General features: G+C 37.7%; 1 protein-coding gene across 1 annotated transcript in view; it reads left to right on the top strand.

The window, feature by feature from the left end:
- The window catches only part of KCTD8 (potassium channel tetramerization domain containing 8), a 92,413-nt gene extending 78,697 nt beyond the window's left edge, over positions 1 to 13,716 (top strand). The window contains exon 2 of the mRNA XM_064710330.1: positions 12,418 to 13,716. Within this exon, the coding sequence (XP_064566400.1) occupies positions 12,418 to 12,878 (461 nt within the window). The 3' untranslated portion in view covers positions 12,879 to 13,716. The remainder of the gene's footprint in view (positions 1 to 12,417) is intronic.
- Positions 13,717 to 14,901: the final 1,185 nt, after the last annotated feature.

The following is a 14,901-nucleotide window of genomic DNA, read 5'->3' as shown; positions in this document are numbered from 1 at the left end:
ATTTCACACTTGAGCAGATGCCCAACCAATATTAATATTTACAAAGCAGAATGCAGCATCCAGTAATGTGGTTGAGTACAGACTGAAATGCCTGATTGACCAGCAGATAAATATGTTCTGAGAAGAAAGGGGAAGGTGAGAAAGGGGAATGATAACAGTGGGCAACCTCAGAGGGACCCCCAGGGAATGGGGGCCTGTATCAGGGATAAGCAAGGATACAGAAGTCAGTATCCCTCCCCAGCTCAACAGTACTTTCTCTGAATGTTATCTGAGGATACCAAATAAAATAGGAAATAGAACTGAGAATCTAAACCCACAGGTTAAGCAGTCATTTATAGTTTGTCCTGTGAGTCATGGGAGGGAGATGCATTTGGGACATGTTTCTGTAATGTGGAGTGATTGTCTTTCTTTTTATCACTTCTGCCCTTTTAGAGCTTTTGCAAGTATGCTGTCAGCTTCTAATCAATTTTTTTCCTTTTTGTAACTCAAGCCTGCATCTGAGGTGAAGAAAATGGTTATGAAAGAGCAGCTTAAAAACACTGAGCATTCTTGCCACTGAGATTCTCTGGTACTGTCCAGTATCCTAGGCATTGAAAGAAAAAGAAGTTACCTCTGCTTTTAGCTGCAAGGGCTAAAGTAGAAGCTGGAAGATGAGTCTGTGTCATGGAACTCTCCCACTGATCAGCATTAACAAAGTAAACTTACTCCCAGCACTAGTTAAGGAAAGAAGCTCCAAAGTCTTAAGGCAATTTACAAGAGCAACACAATCAAATATCCTGCCTTTGATCATTCCCCTAACTCCTTTTTGTGGTGTTTTGAGAGTATCACTAGATAAGTCTTACTGACTTTGAAAGCCAAATTTATAATTTGGTGGCATTTAATATCAATTAGCTATTTCTTTTAGGGAAAATACTGCATCTAAAAGGTAACTAATAAGCATTGCTCATGGTCAGAATAAAATATTTCTTAACTGAAAACCAGTAAAAATAATGAGTCAACAAATATAAGTTCAGAGCTGAACATTAACTGACTACAGTTTGTAAATGAATGACAAGTACATCTGCCAGATGTTGCCAAGAATTGCCCAAAGCAATTGGGCCTATTCACTGTAACAAGTAAAGTTATGAAAGAAGCATGCTTTTTATAAAAGCTGTATTCATTTGTCACGTATACCAATGCATTCATTTCTGAAATTCTCCTTCAAGCATCAAAATTATTTTAACTATCTATATTTTCAGATTTTGGGCAAGGGAAAAATATTTTTATAGGTGGAGAGAGAAAAAAAATCAACCATTCTACATGTCAAATACTTTTATATCAAATAACTTTCATTCTAAAATAGCCAAATCACTCAGCCATACTGCTGCTAGTATAACATTTGTATTTTATTGCTATTGCTCTGCTGTTAATGAAGAGTGATCTAGCATATGACCACCACTGAAGAATGTGGTGATTTACCCAGAACGTAACATAGAAAATGTGAACCATCTTGTTAGCTCTGGAAGTTTGTGTTGCCTGCTAGGAAATTTGCAGGTGACCTTACAATATTCCTTTAGTTGGGGTGGACTTTTAAAATTTTGCTTCTAGGATTTTGCAGAAGATTTTGCAATCTGTTTGCTAAACAGTGCTTTCTTCAAGGGTAAATGGGAGGTTTGACATCTTTGGCTGCAAAATATTGACCTAGTGATATAATCCAGAAATGGCTAAATCTGTCACACATAATACTTGCTGGGTGGATATTGGCAGTGTTGGTGGTTTCCTGACTTTGAATCTTTTGCTACAGATTCAGCTTGTCTTATCTATTCCAAACTTTCCTATTCCAAACTTTTCATTTTCTTCTTGTATGTCCAGCAGTGCATTAATGTCATAGCCATCTCTAACTTCACAAATAAAAATACCATCTTCAATATTGGACTCTGTTTGCAGTTGGATATGAAAACCAGTGGTCTTTCCTGTCATCTTTAGCTTATCTGCCTAGAAAAGACGCTTTGCAGAATGACTTCAGAATTTTCAGATTAATGCATTTAATAAAAACCTGTGGTCTCTTCATTGGTTTTACTGGAATGCAACAAATTGCCTATGTCAGAATTTCCTTCTCTCTCCTATTTAAGTTCTGTTTGGGCTAGCACAAAAAAGTAACAAATGGAGCGGAAAAAGTAACAAATGGAAGAATGTGGGTTGGTTCAAAACAAGATTCAGGTGAAATATCTCATGAATTCAAGCTGGACACAGAGTATTTGTTATTTATTATTCTGTCATTCCATATTACAAAAATAGTTCCCTCTCTATATATTAATTAGTCTTTCTATGTCATGAATAATGATAATATTGAAAATACGGCTTAACTGGAAAGAAGTAAAGAAATTTTCCTCATTGATTTATTTCACTCATTTTACTGCACCCTTTCTAGAAGTTAGTTTAACATCAGGTGGTAGTAAATGTGACAGTAAAATATTTTTTTGTTGTTGTGTTCTTTTTTTTTTTTTTTTTGAGACAAAGCACTTATCACTTACAGGCATGTGGCCCTAATCTGAAAGATGAATTGGTTCATTCACTTCAAGTACCACATAACCATTCACACACCATCAAGCTTAACACTATTAAAGGGTAATTTCCCCTGTGGGAGCTATGCCCAGTACAGATGCTGTCGCTATACAGTGTCTTTTATCTTTTCATGGCAGGTAAGGAGATTTAAATAAGAGGCTTCATCAGGAGTGCAATCACAGACATATTCTTCCTATTGAAATATCCATGAAATAGAAAATAAACACTCCTAAAAATCTTAGTACTCCGAAACATTACCAAGAAGTCTTTGCCAGGTGTACAGTTCGCACTTTGAAATTCTGTGTTGAAATCAAGGCATGCGAGATGCATCATGGGCTTGTAGAGGACAGAAAATATTGTGGGATAATTTGTGTGTCCTATTAAATTCTGAATGTAGTAAAGCAGTTCCACGTAATCAAGCAGTATATTTTGCCTTCATCTCTTATAATCATCATGATTTCTTTGTAATTTTCTCATAATTTCTTTAGTTTATTATTATGTGTTCTATCAAAATTGATAATTAAGTCTGTGGTGAAGTTTTCTTCAGAACATAATATTCATATGCTTTTGTTCAAACATTTGGACTAAAGTTATATCTGCAGTAATTTTGCATCATTTCATCTAAAGATGAATTGTCTAGGGAGGCCAATAAAAATATGCTTCCTGAGTAAAGTACAGAAAAGTTATACAAATAATTCTTTTTTTTTTCTTCAAGAGAGACAGTATTTTTTCACATTATTTTCTCTGTTAAATTGTTCTTTCTGATAAGGTCTTTTTTTTATTATTATTCACACAAGAATGAACAGGCTTTTTTTATTTAATAAATTTTCTTTAACTTAAGGTCACAGAGTATGTTGTCTTTGGTTTAAATGCGATCAACAGTTATGTCTAAAACTTTCTTTAAATTTTTTGCAGTTTTGGACTTACAGCTCAGAGTCATCTTATTATTGAGGCCAAACCAATTTACATGCCCTGTAGATATGAAGTTTTGCCAGAGCATAGGGCATGTTTACAAAACTGTTTTGATTAAGTATGAGTAACCTAAGTGCTATTCTTCATGTCAGAGAAGCCCTGCTGAGATTCACAAGCCTCTCTGTGGCAGTCTCATTTGCAGGCCACTATGCTTGGCTTTCCTACATCACATAAAATTCAGGTTCTGCTCAAAATACTGAAGCTGATATGTCAGCAGCACTGGCCTTTTACCCGAGAGTTCAGAACTTAGCACAGTAATAAGTCAAAGCTTCACAGGTACTAATTCTCCCTTACGCCTGAGGGAAGTCAGCTTGCTTCTTCAAAATGAATACTTTACCCTGAAGTAATTGAAAGTGAAAGGGACATTATTTTCAGGTTTTTTGAAGCTATTCTACGTTGCATTGACTATTGCCAAGACCAAGTTGGGTCAGAAAACGTGAAAGGGTGAGCATTTGGTTATCCATAGCAATGCATCACTCATCTCAAAGGAGGAAGAAAATAGGAAAGGCTAAATTTCAATCGTCCTTTATCAAAAATACTTTGCTATTATGTACTAAGCATTCTTTGGATCAAGGCTTTAATTTAAGAAGTGGTTTGGAATTTTGTACCAGATGAAACCCAATTTGGAAACTGAATGCTTTTTTACTTGAAGCAATTTGATGCCACACAGCATAAGGACTCCTACACAGAGTTTTATTTCATGGAAATTTCTATGCTGAGCTCTTCAATTCTTCCCATAAGTGCAAGCTGTCTAGAGCAGAGCTTGTCAAGAGCATTTAGATATTTCTCACACTGAATATTCAGTTTTTAGCACTATTTGTTTGGTATGTTCATAATGGATGAAGTTCATCCATGGCCGGGGGACGGCTGAGGACTGCACACCACTTAATTAATGTGTAGGCCTGCATATTAGCCTTAAAATAGACACTCAGTGGGACATGGCCTTCTCCCCTCATCTCTTGTCCCCCAGAACTGAGTGAGATGTAAATTGTGATAACTAAACTTAGTAGTGAAGTTTTCCTGACAAACTGAGTGGACTTAAACCCACATAAACTCTTACTGCTAGGTCCAAGGAGTGGATTTAGCTTTGATTTTTGATAGTAGTCAGTAGTCAGTAGTCAGGAAATACCTTGTAAATTTGCCAGCCATAAAGGTACAGTTTTAACCTACAGATCTAGTGATAAGAGTCAAGCAGAGTCCTGTGCAGGTCTCAAAGTGAATTCATGTGTTGAGCTGAGCTCTTAAGAACAGGATTTTCTTCTAAAACTGAAAATACTATTAATATGCCACTGAAAATGTCAGGGATTTAGAGCTATCCTTTCAGAGCTCTTAAAAGTAATCTTTTTTAAAAATAAAGTGAAATTAGACATAAAAGGTAATCATTTACCATTGAAGTGTGATATTAAGTACTCAAACTTATGGTAATGAAAGTGTTCCCACAGTAGCCATAATCTGTCATCAGATTTCACAGGTGACTTCTCTCTAAGCTTTCAGTTTAGTGTAATACTCCCAGTCTTGGTGAAAGGTAATAAAAACCTAGATATATTAGATGAGTAAGTCATCAATGTGAGATTAGATGAGTATTCTTTTTTGTAATTGCATATTAATTATAGTTAATTTTATGTAGATTCTAAAGATTAAATCATAAAACACAATAGGTTTCATCTTATATTCACTCTGTCTATAAGGTAATTTTGAAAGAGGAGGTGGAGGAGAAATTCATTCAGGAGTTTAACATATCTGTGTTCCAGACTAAAGGTCCTGTATAGCCTCTAAAAATAAGGACTTTGTGAAACAATGTGGAAAAAATTGCATTTTAAACAAAGTCATGTGTTACTCACATACGGCAAAAATTATTAATCAAACTGAAAATAATATTGTTGAATTAGATATAATTTCTTCTAGATATAAATAAAAATTATTTTTGTTCTCATTGCTGTTATGTTCCTGAACCATCCAATATACTGTCAATTTAAAACCCTGTTGCCCTCCTCTTTTCATTTTTTATTAAATCTGCTAGAAACATGAAATTTATTTACTGTTTCAGTATTTTACATCATTATTTTGATAACAATTTTGCTGCAATTTTTGAAGGTACTCTTGAAAGAAAATATGTTCTTAAAGATGTTTGTTGAAATTCTCAATAAATATAGCATATTTACAAAATATGTATTGCTTATGCAGGAGTTAGTTTTGTTTATGGCTATTCATTTCAAATGAACTGATTTAATTAATTGGATTATTTAATTAATTGGATAGACTGTATGAAGTAGAGCTGAGTTTGGGTTTTTAAGTACATTTGAAGAAACAGGAAAGTGCGAAGATAAAATACCCTCAAGAACTTTTTTACTAAAATTACATCACAGAAAGACTCAAGATTTTGGGTTTGTTGGTTTGGTTTTTCAATTGGTTTTGGTTTTTACTTAAATCAACAAACAGGCTTTATTTTATAGTGCTAGCAAGGGAATTCATAAAACTCAAATCAGTTCACTTCTTTTATGCATATTTTCTGAAACAACAGTAAAAGATAGCATATTTTCAGCAGATTTCATCCTTCTTGATTGAGGTGGGGCATACTGAAGACATATAAAGTGTTGGTTATGGTTTTTTCCCAAATGACCATTTTTATATCAGCTTCAACTCATTTGCATGTCTTGCATCCAGCTATAACTATTGTACTCCAGAGCTAAGATTTTCCATTATTCATTTCAACACAGTAGTTACTAAAATAGCTAACTGCAGCAGTCTATGCATATGTTCACAATTTTTTTACATTTTGCAATAAAAATAAACTGAATTATAAACAAAAAAAATCATCTTTGAGACTGCAGGAATAAAGTAGCTGAGTGAGGAAATTAATTCATGCATCTGACACTGTGCATACAGGAAACCAGGTATTTGACCAATCAAAGGAGAATCTGAAAGAATTATTTGAGTTGAAAGGGACCTTTAAAGGCCATCTAGTCCAACCCCACCCTGCAGTGAAGGTTGGACATCTTCAACTACATTGAATCGCTCAGTCCCATCCAGCTTAAATGTTTAACAACAGTCCCAGTCCCTTAAATGTTTCCAGGGATGGGACATCCATCACCTGTCTGGGCAACCTGTTCCAGTGCCTCATCACCCTCACTGCAAAAACTTCCTTTGTTATATCCAGTCCAAATTTACCCTCTTTAGTTTAAAATCATTATTCCTTTTCAAATTGCAACAGGCCCTGCTAAAAAACCTCTCCTCATCTATCTTGTAGTCCCTTTAGGACTGGAAGGCTGCAAAAGGTCTCCCCAGAGCCTTCAGTTCTCTAGGCTGAGGAACCCTAACTCTCTCAGCCTGACTCCCTGGGAGAGGTGCTTCATCCCTCTGAGCATCCTTGAGGCCTCCTCTGGACTTGCTCCTGTAGGCCCATGTTCATCCTGTGCTGGGGCCCCAGAGCTGGACACAGCACTGCAGTGGGGGCTCAGCAGAGCAGAGCAGAGGGACACGATTCCCTGCCTGGCCCTGCTGCCCACGCTGCTCTGGATGCAGCCCAGGATGTAGCTGACTTTTTGAGCTACAAGCATGTTAAGATCCAGTGAGAGATGCCTCTGCCCGAATTAAGATGCACATGAGTCCATATGCCAAAGTCAATAATACAGATTTTATTTGGCAGTAAATGTGAGGTAGAGAAATAGAAAAAAATAGAAAAGGGGGGCTGCGGGTGGAGGCGGGGGATAGAGAGAGATCAAGCAGAATACAGTCACCACCCGTAAATCCAGCATCATCCTGTTGGCTATTCTTCACCCTGGACCTCTTGGTGGTGAGGGTCCCAAGGTGGTGAAAAACTTTTTACTGTCTACACAGTTGGCTTATTCTATTGGTTAAATGATTTCCTCACTTCTAATGCTAATTAGTCCCATTCTCAGTCTCTCTTCTTTTGGGTTGGTGGGCCATGAGTTGGCAGTCACAATCTCCCTCTGCCAGAACTTTTACCCCATCGGAGCTGACTTCAGCATAATTGCTGAGTTGGCTTGCCCTGTGGCCTCCAAATTCTGCATTCTCTCTGCCCATTGTTAGTGATACATCCTTCTCCCCCAGCCTTTTAAGCCTGCCCCTCAGTCTGAGATAACACCTGGACAGGAGAACCACCTTTATCTTATCTCAAGTTCCCACCATGGTGGCTTATCTTCCTGTCCAAGCTCCAGCTATCCACAGAGGCATATTTGGCACAGGTGTTCAGTGGTTATTGGTGGTCAGAGATACTATCTGTCACATAACTTGGGGTGATCTTTGATATGCGTATGTGATATGCACATGAGAAGTTGCTTCTTTAGGCAGTTTTCCCCAGCAGGAATTCTTGCCTGGATGCATTACCCAGGATGTGCTACCCAGATCTTCCTCCACCAGGCCTGGAGTCAGCACCATCCTGTCACTCCATCCTGTGCTTATCTCTTGGCAAAGTCCTTCTGTGGTAAAAGTGCTTGAATATGATTTCTTTTGTGTTAAAACTGCTGTACAAATATTTAAGAAAATAAGTGTATACAAAAACTGAGATATAGACAAGCAGAATATCATTGTTTTATGCTTTTAATGTTTAATGTGTGGTATTTTTCTCAGATGCAGGAGATAGAGCTAAAAAAATCTGGTTAAAATAGTTATTCAGACTGCACTTTATGAATATCTGCAACAATTTATGTAAATACATGGTTACAATTTTCAACCAATCGTTTCTGGCCATTGTATGATTTGCTTTTGGCCTGTTCTTTCTCTGACTAGAGCTCTGTTGCTCAGTTACTGTTTGACCAGGAAGTCTGAGAGAACTTCTTCTGGTTTCTGTTTTGGTTTTCATAACTGATAGAAGCAGGTTTTCACTTCAGAGAATTAAGTTCATAAGTTTCTAGGTAATTTTCCATCCATATTTTCTAGTGATTGAGAGTGATTCTTTTATTATTTGGTTCTCAGGAAACATTGTCTAAAATCTGCGCAGAGAGCAACACAGATGAGGAGTAAATACAGTCAAAGCAGATGTAATATGCCTTCCTGATCATAGAAATATCTTTGAGCCATTCTTTCAAGTCTCTTAGACTTTGGAGTCTAGTAGCCCTGAGCTACCCTGGATTTGGCTTGGGTAGAATTAATTTTTCCTCTCATTAGCTTGAACTGTGTTTTGGATTTGTGGTGAACACAGGGTAGATAACATGTTTTTGTTATTGCTGAGCAGGGCTTACCCAGAGCCAAGGCCCTTTGTGCTTTCCATAGTGCCACACTGGTGAGGGCACTGGGGGTGTGTGGGAGGCTGGGAGGGGACACAGCCAGGACAGGAGACCCAAACTGACCAGAGGGATATCCCAGACCTTGTGAGATCGTGCTCAGTACATAAAGTGTTGGGAAGAAAGAGGAAGGGGGTGGGCATTGGAAATAATGGTATTTGTCTTCTCAAGTCACCGCTACATGTGATGAAGCCCTGCTTTCAAGGTGGTTGCTGAACATCTGCCTGTCAATGGGAAGCAGGGAATTAATTCCTTGTTTTGCTTTGCTCGTGTGCACAGCTTTTGTTTTCCCTATTGAACTGTCTGTATCTCAACCCATGAGTTCCCTGGCTTTTACCTTTCTGGTTCTCTCCTGCATCTTGCTCATGGTGAACAAGTGGCTGCGTGGTACTTGGATGCTGGCGGTGGTTAAACCATGATACCACCATAGTAGAGGTGATGAATAAGCCCTGGTAAAGAGCTAGCTCACTTTCTAACTTTCTATGAGAGATGCTGCTAGACAAAACTGCCTGGGAGCTGTTTGGAGAGCTGGGCAATGGAGAAGGCAATAGGATATATCTTTGCAGAGGAGAATGAGTTGGAGAGAACCGAGATGCAGTGACTCACTTCAGCCTCTCCAAGATGGGGAACCAGCAGCTGTGAAGGTCCTGGAACAGACAGGAGCAGGAGAGACAGGTTGCAAGTCAGTGATTTTTTTAGCGTTACATGTGGACTTGGCAGTGTCAGGTTAGGATTAGACTTGATGATGTTAAAGGTCTTTTCCAACCTAAATGATCCTATGATTCTGTGTGCACAGTGGAGCAAATATACCTTCTCTGAGTTTTTAAGAGCTATTCTGCACTCCTGGAAAATAAGCATTTTCAGGTAGACTGAACTACTTGAATGTCTTTGGTGTTATCTTGGAATGGCTGAGGAGGTACAGTGAAAAGTGTGGCGGCAAAAAGGGCAATAACTAGATGTTTTTTGAATTACGAATGTAGCTAAATTTATCCAGTAATCCCTGGTGTTGAAAATTCAACAAATATTTTGTAGATCCTTCTGTATATATTTTAAAATTCTATTGGGTTTCAGCAGGCAGAAAACACTGTGAGGAAAACCTCCCCTCTAGCAGAACTGTTGCTTCTGTTAATAACACACTACTGAGAAAGCAGTGCATAGGTATATAAAGAATTCTTTGTGAGGGAGGATTTGTTAATTTTTAAAAGAAGAGATGTGGGAGAAACTTGTCTTTCGATTCAAGTCATTGTGAATTTAGGCAATTCAGTGGAGCATACAGAGCTCAGTGCTCTAAGATACTGAACCTCAGGGCTGTGATCCAAAAAAGCATTTAAATACCTGCCTACTGTCATGCTCCTGAATAATCTTATAGCAGGAAATGTATCTTTTTTATATTCTTGAAGGTGTATTTCAATGTGCTTTTCTGAAATAGGTCCTTAGTACATTGTGAGTTTGAGCCCATGAGAAGCAAGGAGTACCAATAAAGAACTAAGTACAAAGCAACCAACAAGAAATACCATCTTGATATATGAAGTTTCATCAAAAGAAATGGGCAGGAAAGAGATTTGAGGACTACTGAGTACTGCAAACAAAAAGCTTTAGTTTCTTAGTCATAGAGTGTGTTGTTATATTTGAAGAAGCCGAGATTGTAAACTAGATTAGATATTGATGTTAATCATGTTACTGAAAATCAGAGTAACAATACTGAAATCACTGTCTGATTAACGACTCAGTTTGATAATTGCATGCTGCAAAGCCAGAGTAGTTCAATAATGCCAGCTGACTCTCAATTTAGCATATTCATATAATCGTTTGAGGTATGAAATGAAGTGCCAGATACAACAATAGAAGGAAGGCATGTAAATCTATTTAAGAAGGTGAACAAACTTATGAAAGAGAAGGAGGAGGGAAATTGCTGCAGCCATGTGTTAAATATTTGGGTTGAATATAATGAACTAGAAAATTGCTTCTGTTTTTCACTCTGCATAATGTAAGTACAAGCCCTGTAGGATTGTTGTCTCTGGCTCTTGATTATTCATGGGTTTCTCTAGATGGACTACAGAAATGGGACACAGCATCCTGAGATGCTGGCTAAAACAAAAGAAAAGCAGGTTGTTGAATGCTGCTATTGTTTGACTAATCTTTCTTTTCTTTTGTGTGTTGCTTTGTTTTGTTTTTCCCTGTCTCATATAAAATACTGCAATCTTCTTATGTTCCTTTGAGTAACAAAACTGCACTGTCAAACAGACCACTGGGGGGTTCATGTTGCTTCTGCATTTTTTGTAATTGTAATTGCATTTCTTATTTGTAATTCTGAGCAACAAAAGGCTAAGTGAATCAAAAATCTTGCAACTCTGTCCCAGTGACCCGAGGTAGAACTGTCATACTCTGAGTTTTGGTACTGGCAATGGCAGTAAACTGATGCTGGTGTCTGGATAAACTGTCGGGATAACCTAGTTTTCATAAGATATTTAGATACTCAACCTGTTTGGAAGCCTTTAGGATTTGTAGGAAAAACACAACTGCCACTAAATCCCCACTCTGTTTTCATTTAGATCCTTAGATATCTTTGCATTTTTTTCCCTTTAGTGAATACTTTAGTCTGTTTCAAAACCCCTTAAACTCCATAGATACTTCTGTCATTCTTAGATAGTGTCCTAAATTAAGATTGTGACGTTTATATGATGTCAGCATAGCATCATTTCACTTCACAGCTGGAGTTTTCAAATCAGTCTTCAAAACTGAAAATGCTTGTACAGATTTAGTGGCTACCACTTATTTTTCACATTCATATTCTGCATAAAACTTCAAAACAGAAATTATATATGGAGGGAATAAGAGCCTAGATCTGATTTTCATGCGTGTGAATTGGTGAGCAGTCCCTGCCAAGAGGCTGGTGGGCTGCTCCCCTGCCATGGCAGAGTGCCTCTTTACCCAAAACTTCATAACCTCCTTTTCCCTGCCAGCCTTGCAGCAGGAGGCGTACATCTGAATTCTGAGCTTGCACCAAGTCTGGGTAACAACTGACAGTAAGAAGTGCAGTGAGATCATTACAGGATAAAAAACCCCAAAACCCTAAAGACTCTGTCAGCCGTGAGTGATCTCTCTGTTATCCTAGGTTTAATACTCCTTTTTCTGTCTAGAGCTTCTGCAGACTTGACATCTGCAGAGCACAGTATCAGTAGACTGTTCAGGCAAAGTGAATTAAGAGCTTCCAAAAAAAAAAATTAAAATCAAAATCCTTGGAATATTTTTATTCAAGTGAAGAGCTTGCAAATTGTACAGTAGTATTTCCCTTATACAATCAAATCTAATTTATCACAATAAACTTCTTGCAGTGTAGTAGCAAACTAGTTCATTTAAACTTGTGTGCAAGGATTTCCAGTGCAGCTAATTTGTGACCATCGTGCATGCTTCGTTACCTGGATTCTGAGGCAGGCAGTGAAGTTATTCTTGCTGTAAACATTCTTAGGAGTGAGAATTTTGAGGACCAGACCTTCAATTTGTTTACCAGTTGGGTGTAGTTTTTGTTGCCTACTAGGAAATGAGACCAACTTTTGCCAGCTGAGACTCTGAATCATGTGTTTCTAGATGGTATCTGATCAGTTTTATGTGTAAAGCAGTGCTTGCTCAATACTTTTTCTCTCCTGCTTTTCATTAGGGCCCCCGCAGCGAACCGTTTCCCCCAAACAAGACCACGACGAAAGGAAGCACGACAAAGTTTTGGACAAGGGCAGTGAAAGTGGGACTTCCTGTAACGAGCTGTCCACCTCGAGCTGTGACAGCCACTCGGAAGCGAGCACCCCTCAAGAAAACGCCACCAGCACGCAGCCATCCACAGCCCACCAGCCCAACACTCTGACGTTGGACCGCCCGTCCAAGAAGGCCCCGGTGCAGTGGATGCCAGCGCCAGACAAACGCAGGAACAGTGAACTCTTTCAAACTCTCATTAGCAAGTCCAGAGAAACAAACCTTTCCAAAAAGAAGGTGTGTGAGAAGCTGAGCGTTGAGGAAGAAATGAGAAAATGTATTCAAGATTTTAAAAAAATCCACATTCCAGATTACTTCCCAGAGCGCAAACGTCCCTGGCAGTCTGAACTCTTACAGAAATATGGGTTATAGTAATCAACTGTTTCCTGACGTATCTCTGAGGCATTTGATGTTTGTTACATTGCCTCTTACTGATGTCCTCCTCCTCCTGGCCAACTCTGCCACCAGAGCTATTCCTGCTGCTTATTTCTTTCTGTGAACAGTGGATGTTGGATAGTACATGTTTTTCTTTAAATATATATATATAAAAAGATAGAGACTTTAAAAATGCAAAAGGTGTCTCATCTAAACCACTTCATAATAGCAAAGAAAAAAGTTGCATGGTCAAGAAAGATGGTTTTTGAACCACAGTCTATTGAGCTTCATTATTATTTTGGAACATAACAAATAAAAATCTCAATCATCAGTTAACACCTCATTTTATGTCACCATTAAAAATGACTCAGACTTACTAAGGATGAAGACAAACAGGGTTTAAAATTCAATTGAACTGGGTTTGGAACTAATTCCCAACATTCTCTCAATGTTAATGCAATAAATCAAATACCTGTTTTGCATGAGCACAATATTACAAATAAATCACACAAGAGCAAGAGGTTGTCTGTTGCTTGGAGAATTACTTGTTTGATACCAAGCCTATAAACGTAAAATGTCTAAAGGATTGAATTTACTTTGTTCTGGATCTGTGATTTTTTTGTGTGTACAGTGTTCTTTCTGTATGTAAGGATGGTGTAAATATGCCTTATATTGTTTTATTATTGCACCAACAACGTCCATCTATTAGTGCTTGTCAGGATTATTTCTGTGAAATGCGAATTTATGGCAGATTGTGAAAACTGGTTTGATGGTCTGAAAGTTTTTGTTATGTTAGTCGCTAAAAATGGAGAAAAATAAAAGAAACTTTAATGTATTTATTGAAATAACCATCTAGTAGATTTTCTTGGCTGTTGTTGTTGCCTCTCCTTTTTAAATAGAATCAAGCAAGTTTTTACTTTTGTTCAGTGTTTTCATAACTACTCTGCTGGAAATAAAAAAACAAAACAAAAACATATTTCAAGAGTGAGAAAAAGTATTTAGGGTAGTGCAGTTTAATTGGAACTGCCATACAGACCCTAAGAGAAAGAGAGTTATGCTAAGAAGCAGAAGAGGATGAACTGAAAAACTGAGTGGTTTTACTAGCAGAGCGGAAAGCAGTTCCAATTTGACAAGTTCACAAAAATCAGCTTAGAAATAGAAAATTTAGAATACCACAGCAGAGTGTGCTACATCTACAAATGAAAAGTTTCTGTGAATAGTCAGCTCTGTATGGCAAAGCTGTTATCTCAGCCCAGATACGGGAAAATAAATTCCTTTCTCATTACAGGAGCACCAGGAAGACAACTGTGGTTCAGACAGCCACAGCTGAAATGGGTAAGGACTGCTGGAATTCACAAAAGAGCTGCTGAGTTCTTACAGATTTCAAATTATTACTGTGAGCACACAAATGTACACATCCACATTTAGAAGGGTTAATCTCCATACATGTTCAATAGCACAAACTGCACAGTTGTATAAGAGTAGGTGGTTTACATCTTATGGTAATTTTAAATGGTTTAGCTAAAATGGTTTATAGTTTTTAAATGGTTTTAGATAAAGAGGGCTTATTGAATTATAATTTCCAGGGTTATTCCTGATACCTGTATTACTTTTTAGTCCTCTAAAAGGCCACTTAAAAAAACTTCTGATAGTTTTTTAGAAGCGACTTCATTCACTAATTCTTTTCTTAACCCATCTAACTAGTTGTTCTCCTATTCGGATAGTTAGTTGACTTCAACATATTTTGACAACATTTTAATAACTTGAAGGACCACATCTGGGGTAAGTCTAGTCTGAACTGATGCAGACCAGTATGAGGCCATTTGGCATCTCAGGTTTGCCTTCATGTTCCTTGCTTGCTTCTTCCTGGTCCAAAAGACCCATTCTTTCCTTTGAAAGTTTATTACTTCCTAGACAGGGTTATACTTTACTTTCTATCTTTTTTAATCTTTGGATTCCTATTTTTTACCTGATGAAGATTCTAAATGTTTAATCATCACTTATCCTCCAGTGGATACAA

The sequence above is a fragment of the Zonotrichia leucophrys genome, chromosome 4 (genome assembly GCF_028769735.1).
Source record: "Zonotrichia leucophrys gambelii isolate GWCS_2022_RI chromosome 4, RI_Zleu_2.0, whole genome shotgun sequence".
NCBI lineage: Eukaryota > Metazoa > Chordata > Aves > Passeriformes > Passerellidae > Zonotrichia > Zonotrichia leucophrys.
The sequence above is the reverse complement of the archived record's forward strand: the minus strand, read 5'-3'. Positions and strand labels throughout refer to the sequence as shown.